The sequence below is a fragment of the Fusarium sambucinum genome, chromosome III, assembly GCF_050947815.1.
Source record: "Fusarium sambucinum isolate potato_lamoka chromosome III, whole genome shotgun sequence".
NCBI classification, from domain to species: domain Eukaryota; kingdom Fungi; phylum Ascomycota; class Sordariomycetes; order Hypocreales; family Nectriaceae; genus Fusarium; species Fusarium sambucinum.
In genome coordinates, this window is record NC_139292.1 from 5,239,708 (window position 1) to 5,265,073 (window position 25,366).

The 25,366-nt window shown below is 49.2% G+C and overlaps 8 protein-coding genes across 8 annotated transcripts; 4 read left to right on the plus strand and 4 right to left on the minus strand.

The window, feature by feature from the left end:
* Positions 1–445: 445 nt before the first annotated feature.
* FSST1_011935 (uncharacterized protein) lies at positions 446–703 on the minus strand (the record flags this gene model as incomplete). Its single annotated transcript, XM_083235115.1, has 1 exon — positions 446–703. The coding sequence occupies one exon, from the start codon at positions 701–703 to the stop codon at positions 446–448; it is 258 nt and encodes an 85-aa protein (XP_083081631.1).
* Positions 704–1,247: 544 nt separating this feature from the next.
* FSST1_011936 (uncharacterized protein) lies at positions 1,248–4,035 on the minus strand (the record flags this gene model as incomplete). The annotated part of the gene is made up of 3 exons (XM_083235116.1): positions 1,248–2,077; positions 2,203–3,165; positions 3,270–4,035. The coding sequence occupies 3 exons, from the start codon at positions 4,033–4,035 to the stop codon at positions 1,248–1,250; spliced, it is 2,559 nt and encodes an 852-aa protein (XP_083081632.1).
* Positions 4,036–5,291: 1,256 nt separating this feature from the next.
* FSST1_011937 (ornithine carbamoyltransferase) lies at positions 5,292–6,451 on the plus strand (the record flags this gene model as incomplete). The annotated part of the gene is made up of 3 exons (XM_083235117.1): positions 5,292–5,621; positions 5,703–6,360; positions 6,411–6,451. The coding sequence occupies 3 exons, from the start codon at positions 5,292–5,294 to the stop codon at positions 6,449–6,451; spliced, it is 1,029 nt and encodes a 342-aa protein (XP_083081633.1).
* Positions 6,452–6,624: 173 nt separating this feature from the next.
* On the minus strand, positions 6,625–7,613 carry FSST1_011938 (acetolactate synthase regulatory subunit; the record flags this gene model as incomplete). The annotated part of the gene is made up of 2 exons (XM_083235118.1): positions 6,625–6,805; positions 6,856–7,613. 2 exons carry the CDS (start codon positions 7,611–7,613, stop codon positions 6,625–6,627), a joined length of 939 nt encoding a protein of 312 aa, XP_083081634.1.
* Positions 7,614–8,644: 1,031 nt separating this feature from the next.
* Positions 8,645–10,728, plus strand: FSST1_011939 (uncharacterized protein; the record flags this gene model as incomplete). The annotated part of the gene is made up of 9 exons (XM_083235119.1): positions 8,645–8,846; positions 8,934–9,187; positions 9,338–9,359; positions 9,410–9,462; positions 9,511–9,675; positions 9,724–9,932; positions 9,983–10,357; positions 10,416–10,623; positions 10,705–10,728. The coding sequence occupies 9 exons, from the start codon at positions 8,645–8,647 to the stop codon at positions 10,726–10,728; spliced, it is 1,512 nt and encodes a 503-aa protein (XP_083081635.1).
* A 683-nt stretch (positions 10,729–11,411) lies between these two features.
* FSST1_011940 (trafficking protein particle complex subunit 13) lies at positions 11,412–12,441 on the plus strand (the record flags this gene model as incomplete). Its single annotated transcript, XM_083235120.1, has 2 exons — positions 11,412–11,482; positions 11,559–12,441. 2 exons carry the CDS (start codon positions 11,412–11,414, stop codon positions 12,439–12,441), a joined length of 954 nt encoding a protein of 317 aa, XP_083081636.1.
* A 5,874-nt stretch (positions 12,442–18,315) lies between these two features.
* FSST1_011941 (AEX-3 domain-containing protein) lies at positions 18,316–21,925 on the plus strand (the record flags this gene model as incomplete). Its single annotated transcript, XM_083235121.1, has 3 exons — positions 18,316–18,994; positions 19,074–21,407; positions 21,477–21,925. The coding sequence occupies 3 exons, from the start codon at positions 18,316–18,318 to the stop codon at positions 21,923–21,925; spliced, it is 3,462 nt and encodes a 1,153-aa protein (XP_083081637.1).
* A 777-nt stretch (positions 21,926–22,702) lies between these two features.
* FSST1_011942 (uncharacterized protein) lies at positions 22,703–24,798 on the minus strand (the record flags this gene model as incomplete). The annotated part of the gene is made up of 3 exons (XM_083235122.1): positions 22,703–23,247; positions 23,299–24,129; positions 24,216–24,798. The coding sequence occupies 3 exons, from the start codon at positions 24,796–24,798 to the stop codon at positions 22,703–22,705; spliced, it is 1,959 nt and encodes a 652-aa protein (XP_083081638.1).
* Between the last annotated feature and the right edge of the window lie 568 nt (positions 24,799–25,366).

Sequence of the window (25,366 nt, forward strand, 5' to 3'; positions counted from 1 at the left end):
TCACAGGATGTTTTTTATGGCAGGCTACGAATAGTAATACCGACAATGGACAATTCAGATCAAAAAAGGTGCTTTTACCCTTTACTTGTGTGCTTTCATATTCGAGATTTTATTTCCAGCTGACACTGTGAGACAATGGTTAGAAGAGCCGGCTTACTTCTTGGTTAAGATACTATGTGAGTCTTGTCTAAGCTGTGGTGAGGGTCTTGATGGTTGCATCTTGTGATCTCAGCAGCCAAGTTTTCTGTCATCACAAGTGGTGGTCACGCTGGGTCGGTATTAATGTGTGAAAAGGAAGATTTAGATTCAGGTATGTTCTATACCATGCGAACTGACTGTGTCTAGAGCCTCCTGTTTTCCTCGGACTATCTTTCTTCGTAAAAGTCTGCCTTCACACCCAACTTTGAGCGCTTTTTAAGGCTTCAAGTGAAGCCCGCATCAACTCTTAAATCCACTCCTGGATCGTGTAGAGCTTCCCATTTTCAATGGCAATCTCTTCCCAGACGGCCCTCATCTCCTCCTTTGTCCGCTCTATCTCTGCGTTAAGAGCCTCGAGCATCTCATCCAGGGCCTGGCTTGGCTTTGATTCCTTGGCTGACTTGTCTGCTGAGGGAACTTTCAAGGCTTTGGGAGTTGAAGCATTGGGGATGCTGTTGTTGTTGATCTCGACAGTGTTGTTCTTTGTGGAAGTTTGAGAAGACATGTTGACTGTTGAACTGATTGTGTCTAAAGTAGAGTTAGTGTTGTTTCGTAGTTGGTGGGTTTACCTGGGTGACTGTTTTTTGGCTTCTGTTTGATTTGCAAGCTGAAGATGATAGTTGAATGATGATTATGATACTGCTAGCACGTTCAAGACTTTTTATACTACAATGGTTGTTGCTACTGGCTCAAGAACAATTCCCTACTCTACGTGTGTTGGGGTGAACACAAGAATTGATACGCCCTTAACTGATGTTCAGTCTTTGTGCTTCTTTCTTTGTATGTATGGTGGCTAGGCCAATGTTCATGGAATGACCGTGGAGTAATCCTGAGCACTGTTTAGGAACATAGCTTTTTTTATTGTCAGGCGCAGACTACCGTGCAGTACAGAAACAAATAATGCATGGCAATGAAGAGAAATCAATTTCATATATCCTAAGTCTTTATTTATAAGGAAGCATGCGCCTCAAGAGACTCGTATTGTCCCAACTATCAGAAAGACCCCAAACTCCAAACATTTCTGTACAAAGATATTTCGAATCAGTTGTCTATAGGCCAACCTTGGCTCCGATACCTTTCCCTCTGTAATAAAGCGTTTCAGTCCAGCTGCCTAGCCTAATCGTGACATTGGCCACAGCGTCTAACTTAAGTGATCCACCCAGTGCTTCCTTGAGCTTGCCGTAGCCCACGCGGCTAGGAGACCATTCCACAGGGAGGCGCGGAGTCTGAGAACGTCCTGGTATTGCTGGGAACGGCTCGTCGTGTATAATCTGACCAATGGGTTCCGTATGATTGTAAAGAGCAGTAGCGTTGATGTGTTCTACGTATAAAGTATTGTATAATAGGGGAGAAAGAAGTGTAAAACTGGCCGTTGACGAAAAGAGGTGGAAAGTAGCGTCTGTAATAAAGCGTGGCTTCTCACCATCGTTTCCGTCCTCGCCAGGGATTGTTATCCGTGGCGCGGGAAGGGTGATGTTGATCTTTGACAAGGCTTTGCCTATTATAGGAACGTTTGGGATACTCTTCTTGTGTGTTCGTGCCGTCAAAGTTGTGTTCTCACCTGATACGTAATCTGATAGAAGATTGCGGCCAACCTCGTGTGCATCCTCGCCGCCAAATCGTAGAGGGTCCCAGGTTGCATGAACGGGAAGATTTGTGTTTTTCCCGAGATTGAAGGTGACATTCCTTGATATAGCTTCGCCAAGAAGTTTACCATCATGCAGAATATGCACGCTGAGGTAAGGGATAACAGCTGCATATGGTGTAGGATTTGTGAGGTTGACGAGGGCTCTCATCTGGATGCTTGACTCTGTCGTTTCCAGAATTTCGATCTCACCAACCTCAGGTTTGAGTTTACCAAGCGCGTTACCGGGGAATCCTTAAGTTGAGTCAGCAATTGCTCTCAATACGGCTGTGAGGCGTGTTATGAAAATACTTCAAAGTGTAAACAAGGATTATTCGTCCTCGTGGGGGGTGCAAGAGATTACCACAGCGATGACGGACCGTTTACTGGAATCTTGCCCTCGGCGGGAACCTTCTTTACCGTCAAGATGCCGAGGACAGTTTTAACCTTGACATCGACTTCGGCCTTGATGTCGAGTGTGATATCACCGCCACCAAATAGTAGCTTCTGCATAACTTCGCTGAATACATCGCCATCGGTGATCGTTAGGGGGACGTCAACCAGTCGTGATGTGATATTGAGCAGAGTCTCGTTGTTCTCCTCATCGTGAACTCGTGTTGAGTTGGCATCCTGCCAGTGACGCAAGTTCAACTCGCCCATTTTGCGCTTCTTGTAGAACAGATCAGCATTGGAGCGAATCTGGTCCACCCCCAGGTTCACATTTAGCTCAGGTGGAAGGGCTGCAAGTACTTGAGCAGTGCCAGAAACTCGAGGCTCGCCATCAGGATCATCCACGTCTGCGAAAGGGTCTGGTAGCTTAAAGTCGACATCGCTTAAAGAGAAATTACGGATTAAGCTGTCAAATGACCGTCCAGGAAAGTCGACAGGAACCGTGATACTTTCAAGGATATCTGAAATCCACTCTGGAGTGTCGGTGTCGTTGAGTTTCTTTCCCCTTACAAGGACTTTGGCGTCTTCGCCGTGCAAGTAACGATCCATAAAGTTGTCCAAGGGAGACGATTCAGAGTGAGGGCATGCTTTGATGAGGGATTCTGGGATGTCACGGATGGTTCCTTTGGCGCTGGCATGAACATCCGCTTTGGCACCAACATCAATAGGGTCGGTAATAGCATCTGCAACACTGATAGACGGCAATGTTGAGTCGCAGTTGGGGACCAAAACTTCAAAACCAAGAGTCGGCACTTGGAAAGATACGGGGTAGTCGTTGTGAGCTTTCACAGATACGTCGGCCTCGATGGCTTCCCGTCCATGACCATCTACCGGGCAATCGTGAAGGTCCATGCGTTCTATGTTGTATTCTGGCATGTTCGGGATCTCATTGGCTATGATGGTGTCAGTCAAGTCCTGGATGTGAATAATTGGTCTGATTAAAGTAGTGATTTCTTTCCTAGAAATAAGGAGGCAAAGGAACGGTAGAGAGATTGACCTTCAAAAACCATAGATTCCGCCACATCATGAGACCCGAGTGGGAAGACTCCCGACTGAAGGTGAACCTTGGTCTTGCCCACCACCTTCAGCTTGTTCAGATTTCCGTCCAACCAATCATTCGCGATCTTGCGAATATGCTCGGCATCGCCAGGGTTAACCTCTGCCACGAAATCCAGTTCGTTGGTATGACCATTAACAATATCAACTACCAGAGGCGGAATAACAGCAGTGCCGGCAAGAGCATCAGCGTAGTCGGGCAGGTAGACGTTTACGGTGGTCTCCTTGGTCTCTAGTTTCCGCATGATCCCGGTCACTGCTTTCCCAATTCGGCGAGAATTCTTGTTGTCAACCCGTGATCCGTCAAGATAGACATTTGCGCGGATACGCGCCCGGATGCCATCCCTGGTGATGTTTTCGATGGACAAGTTGGTGGGTTCAACCACAGCAGCTTTCTCGGCGTACTCTTTGACGGCTGGAGGGACCAGGAAACCAAGAACTATGATGAGAATAACGATGATACCAAGAATAATCATGGCAATGATGGAAGGCCATCGCCAAGACGATTTGGTATTGCTCTTGTTACGTGTTGGCCAGAAACTCCAACCCCGAGACTGGGGTTGAGATGCAGGTTCACTATCTCCGTCGTGTTCCGCAACATCGGCGTGTTGGTTGTCATCAGTACGGTTCAGAAGAGGTGATGACTCGGTGGGATCCTCTTCCTCACGCGTTGGCGAGACGAGAGGCTCGGTTTCGTCGTTTGGCATTGTGAATTATCGAAGAGTGAAGACGCCTAATTAGTAGTCGATGCACACATTGGGCGCAGGTAAATGAGGCGCCGCAGTTCTGGGAGTGAAATAACAGGATATGTGATAATATAGGTGTTCGAAGGTCGGTATTGTTGTTGGTATTATTCAGGATGACTTGGATGAGTTGATGTAAGAATGAAGAATAAACCATGAGTTAAGGTTGGGCAAGGGACTCGTCATTGATGGGGTAAGCCAGTCACCTCCACAGGGTTTAATTAGGCGCCAGATTGATAAGGATGTGGAGGATTGTGTCCTGATTGGCTTTTGCCCTTCTGATCCAGGAACCAAGCCTCAGCACCACCCGGGCTGCCTGACTCTACTGGGACCTGGGCTGGGGATTCTTGGGCACGACGTCATTTTCCCATTAAACCAGCATGCCTGGGTTTCGAGTTTAGACAAGATATGGAAGTATTCAATTACACCACGTAACTAGTGCCTAGAGTCATATTCCCATCAATGTACCAATGTACCTGTGTACCTGTGTACCTGTGTACCTGTGTACCTGTGTACCTGTGTACCTGTGTACCTGTGTACCTGGCTGTAGCCTTTCAAGGTTGTGCTCAGTTACTATTTACCCAGGTAGTTCCAGTTTCTTATCAGGTGCGTTGTCTTTGTGGCCGAAACCCATATATTCAAACCCCAGTCATAGAAAACCAAGTAACATTCGTTACCTTGCCGGCTCTAGCGTAAGTCGAGAGTGTTGAGTGGGAGCTCTGTGGACCAACAGTGTCATCACCATTGCAAATTCAGATGCCGATAGCGGCTTTTACTTGAAAGGAGGCTCCGCATCAACAGCACAATGGTTTGAAAGTCTTTTTTTTTTTTGGCATGAATTACGATCAACGCCAGTCATGAATCACATATATTGTCAATGTAAGTAATGCAAACATATATACTCAGGCGGCATCCATATTGTAGGTACAGTAGTCAAATATCCCGAAACCGGCCCAAGTAACAAGAAAGTGAGTGGAGCCTTGACTCTTGCCGCCTGTGACTCGCCGTTGAGATGGTAGGAACAAACAGCCTATCCCCAGTTCTAGTACATCATCCAATAGTGACTCTTCATCCACCGACTCATCTATTTTAGCTATTGATTAAATAAAAACTTCAGTCTTCTGCAATTGATTTACCAAACAACTCAATTGTAAACCACCCACCTCAATACGAGACTGTGCAGCCCCTCATCCACATTTTCAGCACGTACACAGTTCATAATGAAGACTTCAACTTTCCGAATCGCTCGAGGAGTCGCTGCAGGTCTTCAAAAGCGAGCCTATACGCAAGCTACAACACCCCGGCACCTTATGACCATTGCTGATCTCACTCCTACTGAGTTTGCGAATCTCGTTCGTGATGCCAACACTCGAAAAATTGCTGTCAAGGGTGGAGCTCCTGCTAGCTACCTGAATGCTGGTCTTGCCGGCAAGGCTGTTGCTATGATGTTCAGCAAGCGTAGCACTCGTACCCGAGTTTCTACTGAAGCCGCAGTAACAATGCTCGGTGGCCATCCCATGTTTCTAGGCAAGGATGACATTCAGTTGGGTGTAAGTATTCAGCCCATATTCATGTCAAAGACTAGTCTAATACCTAAAAAGGTGAACGAATCACTCTATGACACTTCAAAGGTCATCTCATCCATGACTTCCTGCATGGTTGCTCGAGTAGGACCTCATTCTGATGTCGCTACTCTGGCCAAGCACTCGAGTGTCCCTGTTATCAATGCTTTGTCTGATGATTTCCACCCTCTTCAAACTATTGCCGACTTCCTGACTCTCCACGAGACTTTCCCTTCATCAAGTTCCAAGGGAGCTACTCTAGGTCTGAACGGTCTCAAGGTTGCCTGGGTTGGCGATGCCAACAACGTTCTTTTCGATCTCGCCATTGGCTGCGTCAAGATGGGAGTTGATATTTCAGTCGCTGCTCCCAAAGGATATGAAATCCCCGAAACTATGAGGCAACTCATCACCTCCGCTGGCGACGGTGTTTCCTCGCCCGGAAAGCTTATCGAGACTAATGTTCCTGAGGAGGCCGTCAAGGATGCCAATGTTCTGGTCACGGATACGTGGGTCTCCATGGGCCAGGAAGCTGATACCCAGAAGCGTCTCAAGGACTTTGCTGGATTCCAAATCACAAATGACCTTGCTAAGCGAGGAGGTGCTAAGGATGACTGGAAGTTCATGCACTGTTTGCCTCGCCACCCCGAGGAGGTTGCCGATGAGGTCTTCTACAGCCCTCGATCTCTAGTTTTCCCCGAGGCCGAGAACCGTCTCTGGGCCGCTGTTTGTAAGTTTATTCTACACATATCTCCAATACGGCTTACTGACATCTTCCAGCCGCTCTTGAAGGTTTTGTTGTGAACAAGGGTAGGTTTTAATGGCGAGTAGACTACAAAACAAGGATACCTGGTATTATCTGATTGCTGAACGGGACGAGGGCGGAGCGTTGGCGCATGAATATAAAAAAAATAGTCATTGGAATTATATCAATTAAACCAGATCCTTTCCTTCAAAACGCCACGGGCTGAGCCTCTAACTAAAGGTATCTGATTTAACCGGGAGGGAGCTGGCTAGCATCAACAACATCGTCCGCCTCCATGGTGAGAGCGTCCTGGTTGCCCTCGTTCAAAGGAGATCGAGGCAGAGCCATCAAACCTGTGCGAGCAGACTCGAGGATGCCGAATGGGGCAACAAGCTTGAGGAACGAATCGATACGGGACTGTTTGGCGGAACTAGAGTTTGTCAGTATTTTGCAGGGTTTCAAATGCGACAATTGACTTACACTTCGACAATACAGCTGCTGTTGCTAATGTCCAGAACCTTACCACCAAATTGATGAGCAAAGTAAGTGATGGACTTGAGATGCTCATGCTTGTGTCGGAGAGCCTGACTGACAGCCAACTTGCTAGGGTGGAAGTCCTTGGCGGTATCGGAGAGGCTGCGCTCAATGGCCTCATGGGCGTTGTCGACATCGTACTCACCGGCAGCAATCTCCCGGTGGTGGTTGAGAAGCTCCTCAAAGTACTCAGGTCCAAGAATGTTGATCTTGGCGAGGAGAAGCTCGCGCTGGACGAGAGCAGCGTTGGTGTAGTCGAGGACGGCCCAGACAGGGACCAGATCCTCGAGCTGTCGGCGAGCCTGCTCGACAACGCCGTCCTGGCCTGTGAGAACAATGGTCATGCGGGACAGATCGTCAACCTCGGTGTTACACACGACAAGAGAGTCAATATTGAAACCGCGAGCAGCCAGAATACCAGAGACGCGAGACAAAACACCGGGCTCGTTCTGAACAAGACAGTTGAGGATGTGTCGCTTGGGAGGAACGGTAGATGGAACGGGGGTCTCGTAGAGGATGTTGGAGACAGCGGACTGGGCGGACCAGGCGGGAGGGTTGTCGCGCACAGGGAGAGGAGCAGAGCGACGACGAAGGGCCTTGTAGGCAATGGCAGAGGTCGAGGAAGAGCTATATCGCACAGCGGCGACGCCCCTCGCGGGGGCTGCCCAGCGAAGGGGGGCAGTCAACAACCGCAGAGATGCCATCTTGTAGAGACGTGAGAACAGGTAATGGTTCTCTGGTCAGGACAAGAAGCTTCTTTTTTGCGGTAAAATATCAATTGATCAAGGCGAGATGAAGATGACTCAGGGTCAGTAAGTAAGAGACAACTCGAGGGGATATACTGAAAAAATCAATGGGCCACAGATAGGCCGGTGACCGGAGGTTACGAGGGGACGGGGGAGCAGTTATTTTGCGGGGGCGCGGATCAGCTCGGCAGGGGTCCGCTGTTCGGAGTTGCACAACATTGCCCGGGCAGACCCCATACCACGAATAGATATTTAGGGTAAGTTACATAAGGCATCAGACGATAATGAAATATTCAGATCTGATTATCAAAGTAAACATCGGAGTAACAGAATCCAAGTACCACATATGCACAGCTCGTATCTATTATCGTAAGTTCAGAACTCTTCGACTATCGCTTTATCAACTGCACTATCTTGACTATGTAATAGTTTAGTTAATTCCCAATATAAGGTCAATGCTAGTTAGTAGAAGGACTAGGAGCTTAAAACCTTGTATAATAAATAATTCTTTTCACCAATGGCATATGTATCTCTATTAAAAGGAGAGAATTCACGTCTTTGACCATACCTATGTGTTTCCTGTTACAGTACGCCCAGGCAGATAACCCCAGCACTTGTTTCCCCAGATCTTGGTAGTTCGCGAACCCCCAGCTTCCTGCCCATGCATCGGTTCTGGGTACCTAAAGGACCATAAAAGCTTAACAAGCCACACGTGGCGGCACTGTTATAGGACGTGCGGCGGTTGGCCTGCATAACGCTTGCCAAGCACCAGCCTTTCTCTCCCTCGACGATCAATGTCTACTCCACTTCAACACACATGAGCATTCTGGTTACTGTTTTTTTCCCCCGACAAGAATAATTCAGGTGGGATTGTATCAACAAACGACAATCTAAACAATCAACATTGCGCTTCCACCGCAACATTCGACTTCCGAAGCGTGAATATACTAATCGACTCCACAAAAAATTATCAACCTTTGCATCTCGCCATGGATGAATCCGAACGCCGAACCGTGAAGCGCTCGCGCTTCGACCAAACAGAACCAGAACCCAAGAGAACATCGCGATTCGACCGTCGCTCTCGCTCTCCTCCGTCGCGTCGCTCTGAATCTGGGAGAGATCGCAGCCCCGTCACGAAAGATGCAACCCCTGAGACGAAGAAATCTCCAACTGATGCCGCTGCTGCCGCTGGTATGTGTTTCTGTTTGCTCTTGGCGCCGTCCTGTAGACTTTGCGCCGACACGAAATTTTAACAACGACCACTGACATTGGTGATAGCTGCCGCCGCCGCTCGAATCAATGCCTCGCTTCAAGCTCGCAAAGGAATCCAGCATGTCGATGTCCCTCCCATCAGGTCCGCCGATACCGAATCACCACCGCCAGGACCAACTGCGACTCTCCAAACTTCGAACAAGATAGCACCTCCGCTCGACACTGAGATGTACGTCGCGGATGGCGACTACATTCAGGATATCGAAGTCAACGACTTGAGGAACCGTTACCTCCTAACCAAGGGAGCGACACAAAAAATGGTAAATACTCCTGATTCCAAAGCACTGATACTCCTAGAAGCCTTGTTTTGTTATGTCTTTCACGCTTGAATCGAAAACATCATGCTTACACAGCTTGATAGCTCGCTTCAATGCCCACTTCGTTGCTCCTGCTAACTCCCGCTTGATTAGATCAAAGATGAAACCGGTGCTGGTACGCAATCCCTCTAATGTTTTCATAGGATGCATTATTGACTTAGCAAGACATTACTACCCGAGGCAATTACTATCCTAATAAGACCATGGCCACGGCCGGTGTAAGTAAAGCAACCTGCTTGGGCGATGGCTATTCTAATCGACCATAGAAACCCCCGCTGTACCTCCACATCACAAGCACGACCAAGACTGGCCTCGAGGCCGCTGTCGCCAAGATCAACGAACTCATTCAGCAGGAGCTTCCTCAACTTGTTGACGAGAGACGTTTCCGCCGCCGAGACCAGGAGCAAGTTGAGCGCGATGAGTTTGGAAGAGTAAGGGTTTCACGATTGAGTTATGAGGCGAATACTGACAACTTGTAGCGTAAATGGCCCGAGGAGAAGATCCCGATAAGCTTGGAGCCTGTACATGGTTTCAACTTGCGTGCTCAGGTTGTCGGACATGGTGGTGCTTATGTCAAGCACATCCAGCAAGAGACCGGCTGCCGTGTGCAGATCAAGGGCCGAGGATCTGGATACCTTGAAGCCGCTACTAACCATGAGAGCGACGAAGACATGTTTCTCCACGTCACGTAAGTTTGTCCATTTTTACACCAGAGCATTAAACCTGACATACTTGTAGTGGACCTGACGCCAACATGGTCGAGAAGGCCAAGGAGCTTTGCGAAGACTTGATTGCCAATGTCAAGGAACAATATGAGGAGTTCAAGAGCCGCCCACCTCGCTATGGCGGTGACCGCTATGGAGGTGACCGTCACGGAGGCGACCGTCATGGAGGCGATCGATACAACGGAGGCGGCGATCGTAACCATTCCCACAGTGGTTCACATGGATCTTACGGCGGGTATGGTGGTTATGGAGCCAACACAGGCGGTGCTGCCAACAGCCCAGCACCTGCTGGTGTGAACAGCCCAACTAACGCCGCTGACTACGCCGCCCAGTACGCCCAGTACTATGGCAGCGCAGACCCTTATGCTGCCTATGGCGGTTATGCTAAGTTAGTATCCTCATATATGTTCTGTTTCTCACATTCCCATACTAACCGTTGGACACAGCTATGTCGCTATGTATCAGCAGTACTATGGTGCCCAGGCTCAAGCTCAAACCCAAGCTCCCGGCGCTCCTGGTGCCTCTGGACAATCAGCGTCACCACCCCCTCCGCCCCCAAGTGAAGCGGCTCCTCCGCCTCCTCCGCCCAGCTCGGCCCCCCCACCCCCTCCACCTTCTGGACCTCCACCTGGAACTGGAGGTAGCTATGGCTCGGTACGTAGATCAGATATTGAGAGTGCTACTTCTTACCCTGCAACATCTCTGTTTCCCCTGATGTATACTAATATTTCCCAGGTCCCTCCACCACCCGGACTTTAGTCTGCACTCATCATATATGAGGAGTCAACCGTATCCACGGTCACAAACTGAAAGAAAAAGCTAGCCGCTAGAGATGGAAATCATAGGCTCTGTACGTGAACGCTCCAGTTTGCATTGCGGAAAGAAGGGGTGTTGATTCAGGTCTCATATACGATTTCGCGCTGTTGAGTAGGAACCCGCATCGACCATATTCACATTGGAACGATCAAGAATAGCACTTCTGCTTTCCAGTAGGTCGCAAAATTTGTTTTTAGAAATGACTCTATTGCAGGTCGAGAACAAGGACAATCGCTGTGAAGAAGGTGATGCTACCAGGACATTCGTTATCTGACAGAACTACTACACTTAGGGACAGATCAATGACATTCCCCTGTAACGATGTAGATACTAACAGAGGAAAGGTAATATATATATGTAAACTCAAAGTGTGTATGAAACTACCTATCTACTCATCGAACTCGTGTGTAGGTAGTTCAGAATGATGGCCATAGCCATGCCTGTTAGTGATATTGAGGGGGGCCGGCTGTCTTATCGATAAGCATCGTGTCTTGATCGCAGTTCTAGGTCGGCTTGTCTGCTACTTTATTTCACCTACCTACTATACAAGAAAACTTAAAGACGCGCAAAAAGTCGCATTCGCTACATACACTTACTTATACGTGACTTGCGTAAAATATGACAAGATGAGCCATCAGCGATATCCTTCCCACGATCCTGTTAAGGAGCCGCATTCTATCTCCCTCAAAGTTCTTCGGTGAGCCAGGCATCGACTTTAAAACCTTGCTGTATATAGTAAGCTTCATGTAGCTAATTTGCTGTCTGCTATAAAGACTCTCCCGCCCATCACTCGTCACGCAATATCCTATCGATCCTCCGTCCTCAGTTGGCGCATCTATCAAGCCAGCTCCGATTTCAGCTTCACTCGCGTACCACTCACAAGTCGCTTCAAACCCGTCCCCTTTCCTCCTCAGCCCTGTCGTCAATCTTCCGGTATCGTTCGGCTCCGCATATGTTGGCGAGACCTTCAGCTGTACGCTTTGTGCGAACAATGATCTACCGCCTGACGCCGCAAAGAATATTCGCGATGTGCGTATCGAAGCAGAGATGAAGACCCCAGGCATGGGTGCTGTACAACGTCTTGAACTCGGTCCACCCAACGGCCAGTCTGAAGCAGATCTACAATCTGGCGATACACTACAGAGGGTGGTATCCTTTGACCTTAAGGAGGAAGGGAATCACGTGCTCGCAGTGACAGTGAGCTACTACGAAGCAACGGAAACCAGCGGACGTACGAGAACGTTTCGTAAGCTGTATCAGTTCATCTGCAAGGCATCACTCATCGTGCGCACCAAAGTGGGCTCGCTGAAGGCCGAGGACACCCAAGGACACGGACGGTGGGTACTGGAAGCACAGCTGGAAAACTGCAGCGAGGATGTAGTACAGCTGGAGAAGGTCGTTTTGGACACGGAGCCTGGCCTGCGGTATCGCGACTGCAATTGGGAGGCGAGCGGGAGCGCAAGACCGATGTTGCACCCGGGCGAGGTGGAACAGGTCTGTTTTGTGGTTGCGGAGGACGGAACCGAGACGGGTGTCGAGGTGACACCGGACGGGAGGATCATCTTTGGGTCATTGGGGATTGGCTGGAGGGGAGAAATGGGCAACAGAGGGTTCCTGGCTACTGGAAAGCTGGGGACTAGACGAGTGGCACGATGAAGAGATTCGGATATGACGAATGAACGATACCCACGAGCAATTGATTAACTCGGTCAAAGATAATATACTGTCCACGATACGTGTTTACTTATTCGTGGGTTATGTTGACGATTACCGGTCTACATGAGAATGTCAACTGCAAAACCAAGACTTTTTGGTATGCCTGGGAACTATGGACTACGCGGGGTTGAATTAAACCCAGGCCGATCGAACCCTGTACCGTTGGACCTGAATGTGAATGTTAGAGGCCCTACAGGATCATAGCTGGAGTAGGAGACCGACTGTGCGGACATAAGGTTAGTAATCAGTCACAAGGTCCAAGCCCCTATCTTAAGGGCACCTGCATCCAGTGATGCGGTATGATGTGCTGCAGGAGATCGATCTATTTGTATCAGATTTCGGGCTTAATGTAGGCTTGGAAGTGAATCGTTAGAAAACCAGGGGTAGGGCATCACGTCAATGCTGGAAAACTACGCCATAGCTGGGTTAATCCTGGTCAGCTGCTCCCATTCATGAGTGTCGCTGATTTGGGTGAGACGAAGATGTGACATGTAACGTGGGAATATGGCACTCCAGGAGTAAGTGGCGGATAGTATGGCCTCCAAGTATCCGAAAGCATACTGTTGTTGGCCAAATATAATGGGAGTAGGAGCGTTCATGAGTTGAGTTCACGAATGATGGCCGAGAAGCGGCTGCATTGGCTGCTTTCTGATTAGGGGCTTGCCCTAGCACTTTTGTTTCAACTTCAAAAGATTCTGTTCATGATGGCGAAGAACCCCTGGAGACTAGGATAAAGAGACCAGGCTCAGTAGCCGTGGCGATCAACCAGGATGGACAAATACCGAGCGACGCAGCACATGGCCCTAAGATCTCTCTTACAGTTGTATTGCCGTGCTGAAGAAGCTAGAGAAGATAGTGTGATGGTATGGTTAGGGACGCAACACACGGACGGTTCAGCGCGGACAGTAACCTGAAACACACCACGCCGTCAAGATCTAAGTTGGGTACTTCCAGTGGGATGCGCATTGGCATCATTGGCCAGACGTGCACTAAGCTCCATCCATGGTGCTATGTGAACATACCTAACGCCCATCGCCTTGGCTTGTTGATTCGCGAGTCACTAATGAGACGAATGTTAGTCAATGTGGATGAAGAAAACAACTCGACTTAACCGGTACCGTTTTACGTCAGGTCCTGGTAGACGGGAAGCTTGAAAGTCCAAGCGAGGCCGCCCGCGGACCTAGGCTTTATGAAACTTGAGAGACGCCGGATCCAATGCGAAAGAGGGATGAGAGTGGTTATTTGGATATTCTGGTGCGGCGCTCTCAAGTCATAACGCAAATGACAATCGTCGCCATTACACGTAGGATCTAAGTATAGCACAAATAATCACCCCATAGCCCATGTATCGAATACCCCTGAATGCTATGGCATACTGTTGCTATTCTGGACTGCATCGGCTGGCATTGTTGAGATGGGATGGGGCTCAATAACCCCTGTCGATGTTTGTTTGTTTCTATTCTGCTTCTTTGGCGATTTCCTTTCTTGTCGATGAAAACTCTATAGAGACACTGGGATTGGCTAACGTGAGCCCTATGTGTAAATAAGTACATTTTGCAAATCGAGGTAGGCGTCTGTCTCGCTTGTTTATTTTGTAGTGTTTAGCTAAACTACCTAGTATCCGTAGTCTTGATGGTTTGTTTGTACGTGTAGTTGCTGTACCCACCTTTCTCTCGTGTGCCATGTCTTAATTGTCGCCCTTTTTAGGTAGTGCTCTGTACCTGCATCAGAGGCTGGCTCGTGCTTTCGTATTCTATACCTAAGATCCATTATTAGGGACGGGCGCACTTTTTTCTTTTGTTTTAGGCCCATCTTGGGTGCTCTTGCTCTTGGGCTTCTGGCCTATGATTGATGGAGAAGGCCCCTGGACTAAGAAAGCCACTGCCAGATTTAGCTACAGCTCGAGTGTCACTATCAATAGTTGGGTCCAAATTTGCTGAATTTTTTTCTGTTGGTTATTAACATTGTGAGATGGCAGTCTGAGGGAGTTGCAAAATCATCTCTTTGAGGAAAGGGGTAAAGAAGGTAACTAGTCCAAGGAGTGAGGAGTGAAGTTGTTGGAGAAAATCAATCACCCGAGGATATGTTCAAGTGAAGCATCCCATATGCATACGTCTGTAGTATCCTGTCCAATCATAGGTAGCCTTGCTTCGTAGCCGGCGTCAAGTCCTGTAAATGGAAAGAGCCATCCATTTCCATCCATGCGATCTACAGGGTTTTGTCGCTTTCGGGGTTTGAGACTGGCGGTCTCACCTGCCTCCCTTGTATAACTCGAGCGTCGATCTGAAAAAGACGACGTCGATTGTTGGCAGTAGCCAACGACCGACTTTCTTTTAGTTGAGCAGGCAGGTACCGTTACTTAGCAGGAACGAGTAGTTATGTACAGACCTTGCCATTAACGGCTAAGGTTAGGTAATTTACTAAGAGAATCCACCCCCATTTAATCGTTCAACTGCATCCACAAGGTCTGATTGAGATGGAAGCTAGAAAAGTAAACTGACGTAGGCGGCCCAGCTAACTGCTATCAGTTGCCTGTCTTACAATGGATACCTAATGAGAGGGAGAGAAAAGAACCGAAACGTCTCACGATGAGTGGGGGAAAAGCAAATATCAGAACCAAAAGATTGGGTCGACCTCAATGACAACAATAACAATAAGCCCTTGCTTGGATTTAGTCGAAAGATACCAAACAAAACAAAACAAAGTAAAGCGAAAAGAAAAGAAAAGAAAAGAAAGTAGAACAAAACAAAACAAGGACTTATCGAGACGGGCTGAGCGAGTCCCTTCAAAACAATGCGCCTGGCAATCAACATAGCCAAGACAATCGATACTTGACCAGCTCACTAAGTTATGTTGCCCTTTTTGCCTGGCATTGTCGACGGAGCATCTGCAACATCGCTCTGCAGCTTGCCTGTACGAAAACGGTGAGGGCGGGACATCCATGAGGAATAGTTGCATTGGCTTTTTTCCTAATCGAGGCATCCCATCAACACAGGCTACACTGCCGTAGCCAGAGGCTCCAATCGGGATTTTACTTGATGAAAGTTTGACGGTTCGACGTCCCTTGTCACCGAGTTTGATTGATATGTGTTCCAGAGAATGAACACAAACCACTTTATCTAATACCCGCACCGGCCGTTGAGCAAGCCGTGGTTTCGGCCGGGGCGATATTAATGGAAGATCTCACTGGGGACGTGTGCAGTACACGGACCAAGACCAAGACCCTCCTCCCTGCTTGCTTGCTTGCCTGTGGCCCCGGTTCTGTGCAACAACCAACTTGCCTGACTCTCTTCGCCGGGCCACTTGTGCCGCCTAGGACCTGGTCTTTTCCTGGATATACAAACAACAGAAGCCATCCATCATCTCAAAACGACAGCGTGTCGCACTGTTCCTGCGGTTGACGAATGCCGCCCATCTGCTGATGTCAGGCACCAAGAGAGATGTGACCTAGGAAAAGACAGCTCATCAGCTGATGATTACCATCTCCCACATGGCCACGGCATCAAGTCTGCACGTATCCGGGTGAAGGAAGCATTTTGATGCAGACGGATACAGCATACCGCATATGCACATGTATCTATGCAGGCACACCCAACTACCCATGGTTGACTGACGCCTCTATCATCTGCAGTGTTGCATTTGCAGCGTGGCCATTCTGTCGGATCCATTACCTTGGGAATTTACAACCTCAATCTGGCTTGTTGTCATCTGTTTCCTTCATACCTAGTGGAGTTCTAATGGTGAATAAACCCATGTGTTGACGATAAGCACCCCAACCAACAGCGTCCGCTGAAGGATACTGTACTGGCTAGCTAGGTAGGTTTTGCTCAGTTAATGTGGCACCGCAATCCTTGGTCGACGGAGCAGACAACGATTAAGTGGATTCATTATGGAGAGCGGGAGGAACATCCATAAAGCCTGGTTCTGGAGGTCGGACTGATTTAAGACCCGGAACTACCTGGCAAAGCAACAACAGCTGGCCTGCAGCATGCCACAAGCGCGACTCTGCAGGTACTATTACTTCTTTCTAACAAAGAAGACGGATAGGATGAAGTGCTCAGGGCCATATCCGCATGATACAGGAGACCCTTGTAAGCAGCATAACACATCAGAAGGGAAAAGACATCAGCAATATCCATATCCATCGTGGGCCGTGGATCCGCCGGCGCTGAGGTCTTTCTTGCTCGCCTGAAACCCCTGAGACTTTTGTGTGTATGGTGTATGGGAGAGGAAATCGACTTGAACTCAAGCACACGCTCTGGATTTTGATGGCTGCGGGAATCTACCGAATGATCAACAGAGTCTGGAAGACGACGGCCTGCGCCTCAAGATTGACGGCCGCTTTGTTTAGGGAAACCGGTTAAATTTCCATCGACCCCCAAAAGTCTAATCAGTCTGCTTTAAGGTCATTACGTTAGTAGCCTCGCGCGAGACCAACTGCCTGCTGCCAGTCAATACGTTGGTCTTGGTCGCATCTTGATGTCGCTTATTCGGCTGTAGATGATACAATGTATGTAATAACCCTTGTCGGCCCAGCCTAAGCTACGTATATGATATACCCGGCTGTAAGACGTACGTAGGCAAACACCTTCCATTTCAGTGCAGTTGATATTTAGACAAAAGCCGGCGGTGAGGTAAGGTGGTCGTTGCAAACTGATTCAATGGATGGATGACTGGCTGGTATTAAGTCACATATTGACTCGTTCCATCAGTTCATGGATTTGGGTCAGCAGCTGAAGCCCATCCGCGCACGCATTCATTTCTCAGTGGTCCCTTGAAAAACGGTCCCCTACCTCACTGCAACCCCACGGCTTTAGGCGTGTGGACGGTGTGGCAGCCGCTACGAGACATCCCGGGAAACCCCTGGACCAATGCTCGACCAGGCCTAGAAAGCTGGAGCTCGGGCGTCCTTCTCCAGCCTTTGGAGAGTCGAAGCCGTCAACAGATGGCCCTGGACCCTGCCTACAATCACTCACTAACCCACTCGCGTCAAATGTACACCCTGGTCTGGTTGATGCTCACCTCGCTCACTGTTGTGTCTGCTTTTGAAACGGGGTATTCGATACCAGCCTGAGCAAGTACCTATCTGTACCTGTACCTGCACGAATCTACTGCCTAAAAAGTTGTGAACGAGCACAGGCAGATCGACACTGAATCCTCGTTCTTTCTCCTGGGCCCATCTCTCATCTGTGTTCTATGCTCTCTCTCTCTCTCTCTTTCTCTGTTTTTATCATCATCTTTTCCTTTCATCTCTGGTTCATCTTCTTGGTCGATTTGCTCAGGCGGCTTCCTGGTGTTTTCTAATCGCGTCTTTTCTCATCTTCGCAACCAGTTTCTTGTGGTTCCAGTTGGCCCTGGGCTTGTCCACCCACCTTGAAGCTAACTTTTGGCACCCGTTGTAACCGACCTCTGAGCGACTGGCTCCTCGCTGTTGCTCGGGCTGCTTTTTTCGATCGGGTCCCCTTTATTCACCCCATCTCGAGTCTCTTTTTGGTCCAAATTCGGCCTCGAATAACGACATAGTTTCGTCGATCGAGAACGTTCACGATTGGATCTATTGTTATCGCTACCTGTCTCGTACTCGCCTGATAAAAAAAAGGCCCTGGTGCTGGTCCTATCTTTCATGACCTAAACTGCAACCCCAGCAACCCAACCTGATTTTGTCGATCGCCCACCTTCAGGTCACAACCACCGCCATACGAACAGCCCAGAGCGAACCAGCCGACGGCTTCTTCGACTCCTCCTCCTTCTTACGCCTCCCCATTCGCTCCAGTCCTGCGTGCTTGGTGGCTTATACACCACGATTGACATGTCATGGAGAGCTCATCGACCCCTCTCGCCGAGTATTTCTGGATCGCTGGTGTAGAGTCGGTGTCCTACCACGATCCCAGCTCCCAACCCGCACCTGTCGCCGTTCCCGTCGAGTCCACCATTATCGAAGATGGCGAACCCGAAGATGAATGGACGAATGGCGACCAGCCAAAAACGAACGCACGACACTCGCGACAGAACTCTGCTAGCCGTCTGTCTAAGATGTCTCTCACCGAACGGTTCTCGATACAAACCCTCGACGACACAGACGGCAACACTAAGAGTAACCGCAGCAGTGCCACTATTCGTGCTGTGAACCCTCCCGATTTCAGCAATGGTAGTGAAAACAGCAACGGCAACAGCCAAACCCCCGCTTCGAGCGGTATTTTGGGCGAAGGTTCCATGCTTATGGGTGACTTCGACTTCGACAAGGCCTTGGTCAAGTTTGCAGCTGAGCGCGAGGTCTTTCTTGAAGACCTTACCTTCAGTGCGGGCGCAAAAGTGCAGGCTCGGGCACCAATGGTGAACCCTCGGATGGAGAGAATCCGGGCTGAAGAAAGTGACAGCGGCAGACTGAGTCCTCTCAGAAGCATTAAGGGTAGCATCCGCCGCAAGATGAGCTTTAGGGATATGAACAGCGTGCGCAAGCAGCCCAGCAACAGGATCAGCACAAGCCGTGCAGGTTCGTATTCTCCCCTTTTAGGCCTTTGTGTTATTATGTAGCCGACCCCTCAAAAGCCTTTGCTAACGTACAATTACAGCCTCCATCCGAACCACAAGGCGACTCAGCAATTATAACTCCGTGATTCCTCCTCCCGAACCCCTCAATACAGATCCCGATATGCATCCACTCAAACGACGCTTCGAGCCGGTTCTTCTCGACCGGTACCCTCCACAGGAGGCTGGAGATGAAATCTCCAGGCGTGGAAGGTTTCCTGACTACGTGCCCATGTTTGCTTTCCCCAACGATATCCAGATCGTTTCATCCGATGACAGGCCGCGATCCACATGGCATGGTTTTACCATGACCTCAGACGATAACTCAAAATTGTACGGCATCACAATCATCATCTGGATTGCTCTCAACGCCGACGTGGCAGAGGATGTTGAAAAGAAGTGCGAGGAATGGCGTCAGAGCCACATGTCTGAAGAAGAACGAGAGCTGGCGGCGAGCTTGGGTGTCCGATTGGCAGGTGAACGCACTCACCTCTCGCAGCTCCTGGCAAAACTACCTACGATCCCTTCAGGTTCACCGGCTCGTGAGAGGCTCGAAGACGAGATCAGTACAGTCGAAGAGAAGATCACCCTCATGACGGACATGCTTAGGCCCCTGAGACATGGTGCCGCGTCCAAGATTGAGGGCCTTACTGCTGGCGAAAGCGGGCTATGGGCGCCTCGTGCGTACGGTATTCTCGGCCGAGACGCGGGTAACATGTCTTTCTGGAAAGAATGGCTCAAGGCTATTGTCACACCCATGACTGATGGGAGTGTGCTAAGAATACCCCCGAGCTCGCCAAGAGTTGGACGCTGGCAACCTCTGGAGCGATATGTTGTCAATCTCTGCACAGAGGCGTTCAACCCCCTGGGATCCAAGACTCAAGTTGAATTAGGAGTGCGAGAACTGCGTCTTTATGCCCGGAAAGAAGCTGACAACGAGACCCCTGGCTCTCGGACCATCGATATCTATGCACTGTTCCGTTGTTTGTCACTCGAGAATATTGTCGCTCTGTTCGAATATGCCATGTCCGAATCCCGAATTATCTTCCTATCTTCTCACACTAGCATGTTGCATCTTGCTTGTCACGCATTGGCAAATCTCTTGTACCCTCTGAAGTGGTCTAGCATCTTCATCCCCGTGCTTCCTGCACGCCTTTTGTCAGCCCTCGAGGCACCTTGTCCATATATCGTGGGCATTGAGCGTCGTTACGATAATATCGAACTACCTGAAGACGATTATGTGCTCGTTGACTTGGACAAGGACACTATTGATGCTACCTCACAACCTGTCCGACTTCCCCGCCAAGCGCGCAGGAAACTCATGTCTCTCCTGCAAGTCGCAGCCCCTCACAAGCTTCGATATGGAGTTGCAACCGGGCCCCCTCCTTATGCTATGGAGTCATTCCCTTATGACGCCTTCTCGACCGAAAATGGAACCTTGTTCAGATCTGCGACCCCAAAGAGTACCCTTGGCAAGTGGGTGTCTCAGAGCTCTTCAGGATTTGGGGAACCGGATCCGCCAAACGAGATCCAACCCCCAATCTTCAACGCTTTTGCTTCAGCACATGTTGAGAATGGCAAATCAGACCGGCCCAGCACAAGCAAGTCTGGAAAGACAAGTCCCCAATCATCTGTTTCTCCCGTTTCCATAAACTTCCCTCCTATGCCCTCTACACCGGTGTCTCGCAGCGACTCGGGTTTCGCTCTTGCATCTACGCTTCGGGAGAAGCGCTCGGGTCATTTCGGCGAAGAAAAGATGCGACGGAGCTCCTCTTTCGGCATCGACAAGCACCCGCCATTCCAAAAGCCGGGTATGCCTTTCCTCAATGGCCATCAGGCCAACCTATCTATTTCAGCGATCTCGGTAGAATCTCAAAATTCTGTAATTGGTGGTGCAAATGGTGGCTATGGAGGTGGAGGATATGCTCCATCAACGTATGCACAGTCAACGCTTGCAGCATCGACTATAATGCCCAGCATGCAGATCCAGCCTGTACGAAACACAGAAACCACAGTCTGGGTTGAGGGGCACTGTTTCAATTACATGCCAAAAGACAATACCTCCATGTGTACTATCTGTAATGATCTAGCCGAGGGAGATGGTGTTTATAGATGCACTGGTTGCAAGATCGTTTCTCATGGAAGGTGTCTTGGGTTCTGTTCACTCATATGTCCTGAGGCTTTTCATGCTGACCGCGTGCGTGCGGCATTTGTCCGTTGCCTTGCGAGCCTTCTATATACTTATCGTAAGTATCTTGGTCGACCTTCGAAGCAGCAAAAGGCCAACGGCCAACTGTATGCCTTTGACATGGATGGATTCATCAAGAGCCTTCCGCACGATCAACACGACTATGCTGCTATGATGCGTGAAACACAGTGTAAGTTTATCCCTAACCTTTTGCACTCTTATTCTTGGTTAATAAGTACCTAACTCTGAACTATAACAGGCTTCAATGAGTTCATTCATGACCGAGAGATGCAACCAGCTAACGATGCTTCAATCCGTTTATTCGATGAAATCATCATGGCCAAGAAAGCTCGAGGACGTTCCGGTTTAGCGACTGGTCTCTCCCGCCTCTCTACACTCCGTGCTTCCCATGGTGCCTCGACTTACGGTGGCTTCGGTCCTCCCCGCGGCGGTTCCAATAGTAAGATTCCCGCTTTCCTCGGTGACATATCCGATCACATTTGGCGGACTGCTTCAGTGCCACTACCCAAGGGCAACTTCCCCGGAGAGTACAAGACTATTGTTACTCGCACTCCTGCCCGTCTTGATCGGTCTTTGATGCGAGAACCTCGGTCTATTCAAGGCATGCCCCGGGTAGAGCCGCGGGGTACGCGTGGGCTCATTCGAAAGCAAGTTCCCAACATGTTTGGCACGACACCTCCCACATGAGGATAGAGAATGTACAGAGATCAACCACAGCAAGCAACTTGACATGATAAGTCGCGTCACTGACCGCCTATCAAACGGAGTCTTACCCTCGTTTCAAGTAAGCGAGGCAAGACTGAATCACAAATTGAAAAGCAAAAGCAGGAGAATATATCATGTACGATACCACGTTCTGTAATAATCTAGGCGAAAATGATATGAGGAGTGGGGAGGAAGAGAATTACAGTCAGCAGGCCCAGAGGACGGCGACAAAATGAGAAAAGTACTCAATGGTGAAGGCTGTCAGAGGTTGGACTGCCCAGTCTTGCCAGATAAGCAGTCGCCGAGTAGAGCAGCCAGAAAAGGAAGAAAGAGAAAGAAAGATGAGACACAACATCTCGTCCGTGATAGACATTATTGGATCTCTAGTCTGTTTGAAATGGCTAGATGCAAACTTTGGGCTTGACCTTCCATACAAATACACATACATATGCACAATAGGTGTCACCAGCATAAACATTAGCATATAGGGATAGGAGTGTTCACTTAATCAAAGGTTAGGTAGGGTGGGGTGTTAAAGGCTATACAATTTATGTAAAGGGACTTGTCGATATCTGTTTTGTCCCTTTGGGAATGCGCCCCTAGAATGCAGTTTCTCAATGTTAATATTACACATAGAGCTTTGTTCCATAATTTTCCTAAGCATGTCATAGCAAAGGTATTCTCATCTCGTCCAGTCCTGCCTAATATGATGCCGACACTTTTCTCGTGCTAAGTGGTCCTGCGCAGCTTCTCCGCCTTCTAAGCGTTAAGGTCCAGGTCCTCCCAATGAATGTCTTTGAGAATCTTTCCAACAATATGTGAGTAACGCAAGTGTCCGTTCGCAAGGTTGCCAACGTTGTGATTCTCGACACCATCTGCGCCCTGGATCTTTTGAAGGCCTGCAAGCCCGAAATGGATGTTGGAGGTACGATATAAGAACCCAAGGAGATAATCGCTCTCTGAGTAGACGTTGACCAGACGGCCAGATACAACACTCTTCATAGTCAGCCAGACACGGCTCTCTGAAGGAGCTGGTGTGCCCATCAAGACCACGGAATCGATGAGACCAAACTGGCGACGCTCAGCAAGTATCATCAGACATACGTAGATAGCCCGAGCTGCTAGGCTGAACCCGACAAGAGACACTGGGCGGTCACCTTGGATCTTGCTGCGCATGATTGCATCTGCAAGAACGGTACCAGCTTTCTCGGCGCGAACCATTCCCATGCTCCAGGGGTTATCGATGATTTTGCTCACTTTCATGAGTTCCACTGGCCAAGTTGCCTCAATAAGATTCTTGAAAACTAAGATTTTGTTAGTTATGTCTATTTGCAGGCTTTCTGGGTATAACGTACTTGTTCGCGAAGAGATAGCTTGTTTCGCTGCAGCCCAAGCGGAGCTCCTGATAACTGTGTCAAGGGCAGTGCCTATGTTGGTAAGAACATTCATCTCCCATCGCAAGATGTACACTTCCGCATTATCACCAAGGATCTTCCAATATCCTGTGAGATTTTCTTTGTCAGTTACCCAGCCGTTCAAAGCAATGACCAGGCGAAGGCGTCGGGCGGTAGACGGAATTGCCGTTGCATCCACATAGTCCCCCTGAAAATCACACCGGAGAGGCATAAGGCCGAAGTCTTGGATCTCGCGAGAAAACGATTCAATCATCTTGCAAGTTGGTCTCGCGCTGTAGATTCCCAGCATTGAGCCAGTAGATGGTCCATTGTCAGCCATGGGTCCCAACAACCCTGCAGCTGTTGGGAGTCGCAGGCCGTGTCCGCCGTGCACCGTCCCGATCCCTACGGCGATAAGCTGTGTTCCAAGTCTGAATGGGCCTGTCATGGCAGCGATACGTGCCTTCGATTTCAGGACCGGCTTGTTCTCATCCTGGCTCTGCTGTGAAGCTTGCTCGATAGCTGAGTCTACTGCAAGTTGGCTGAGTCCTTGTGCGATTCGTTTCTCTTCCTCATGTAGGACTTTCAGAGGAAGATTGAGAGATGAAGTAAGGTTGAGAAGGGTCATTCGCGCATATGCAAGATATTCCTGGAGGGAGATGACAATTAAGAGTGAGATATGTAGTAGGAGCTTTCGTTTCTCCAGTGGCAGAGTCCAGAGAGATGTCGGAATAGGGGGGAACCGTCGGGACAGCTCGCGATCGACGTGAGCTGAAGGAGTCTTGGGTGGACCTGACTCTTGTAAGCACTGGTCCATCTTGATTGACTAGAGACGTTATATGGGATAATAAAATATATAGTGGCCTTTGTCAACTCACCGATAGCCAAGGTCAGACCTCCGCGACCCTCCCCTCTTCCACCACGTGCGGAACGGCCACCTCGCGCACCTCGTGGGTTGGCACGGCCACGGCCACGGCCACGCATGTTAGATTGAGAACCGTTAGGTTCCGTGACGGTGATATCACGAAGGCGCTGTAGAAAGATTGTCTGCCACTTTCTGAAGAATATTAGAGCTTCCTTCTTCAGCTCCCTGAGTTGAGGCGTGATGGCCTCGGGTTCCTCATTATCCGGGGACTGGGTCGTAATTTTGTCTGTTGGCACAGGCTTGGGGATGTTTTTGCTCAAATTAGAATGACTTGGGTCCACATTCTCCTTGCCATTTGTCTGAAGCGACAGAGCCAGCCAGTGGTGATGGCCAATATCGACGTTTTCAATGTCACTGAAGTCACCAAGGGTAGGAGTGACTGGAGGCGAATCGAAAATGACACTGATATCATTATGAAGTTTCTCTGTAATAGCTGTGATCAGAGTCGTCAGATCGTTTTTCTCAGCGACAGAGAGGTTGCTAGTCAAGTCGACTGGCCTGCGAGGGACCGAACTTGTTCGCCCGCCGCGGGTCATGATGCCGCCTTTGTATAGTGTTGGCGATTTTGTTATCAAGATATGGAGGAGAATGAGGGAGACTATAGTCGATTTGCAAATACTTGCTGCAAGTGTTCGTTCTTCTCGCCCCTTTTTTTTGGTGAAGGATCGTGAGTATATGAGTGTTGTGTATGAAGGGTACTGGAGAAGTTGGGATGATTTAGTTCCTGAGAAAGAGCTTCAAATACCAGTGAGAAGAGAACGAAGGCGCCATCAGATGTAAATGTTTGGCGTTTCTTTGTTTCGCAGGCAGGAATGCAGCTCGCGAAGTGGTATCTCATTCACCATAAGTGAATGTCAAACAGAGGCCGTAAACAAGGAGCCGCTTTGGCTGGTGCGTATGCAGTTGGTATAGCAAAGATGAGTGAACAATAGAGTGAAAAGACCGACAAGAGAATCAGAAAAGCGAAAGAAGGAATACAAACAGATGGAAAAGATGTGATTCAATAGAAGAGGGCAGTCACAAAGGGATAGAAGGAATGCTGCATGCCAAACGGAAGGAGAGATACAGATGCAGTCGCGAAGTTGCTTCAATATCCTTCTTGGT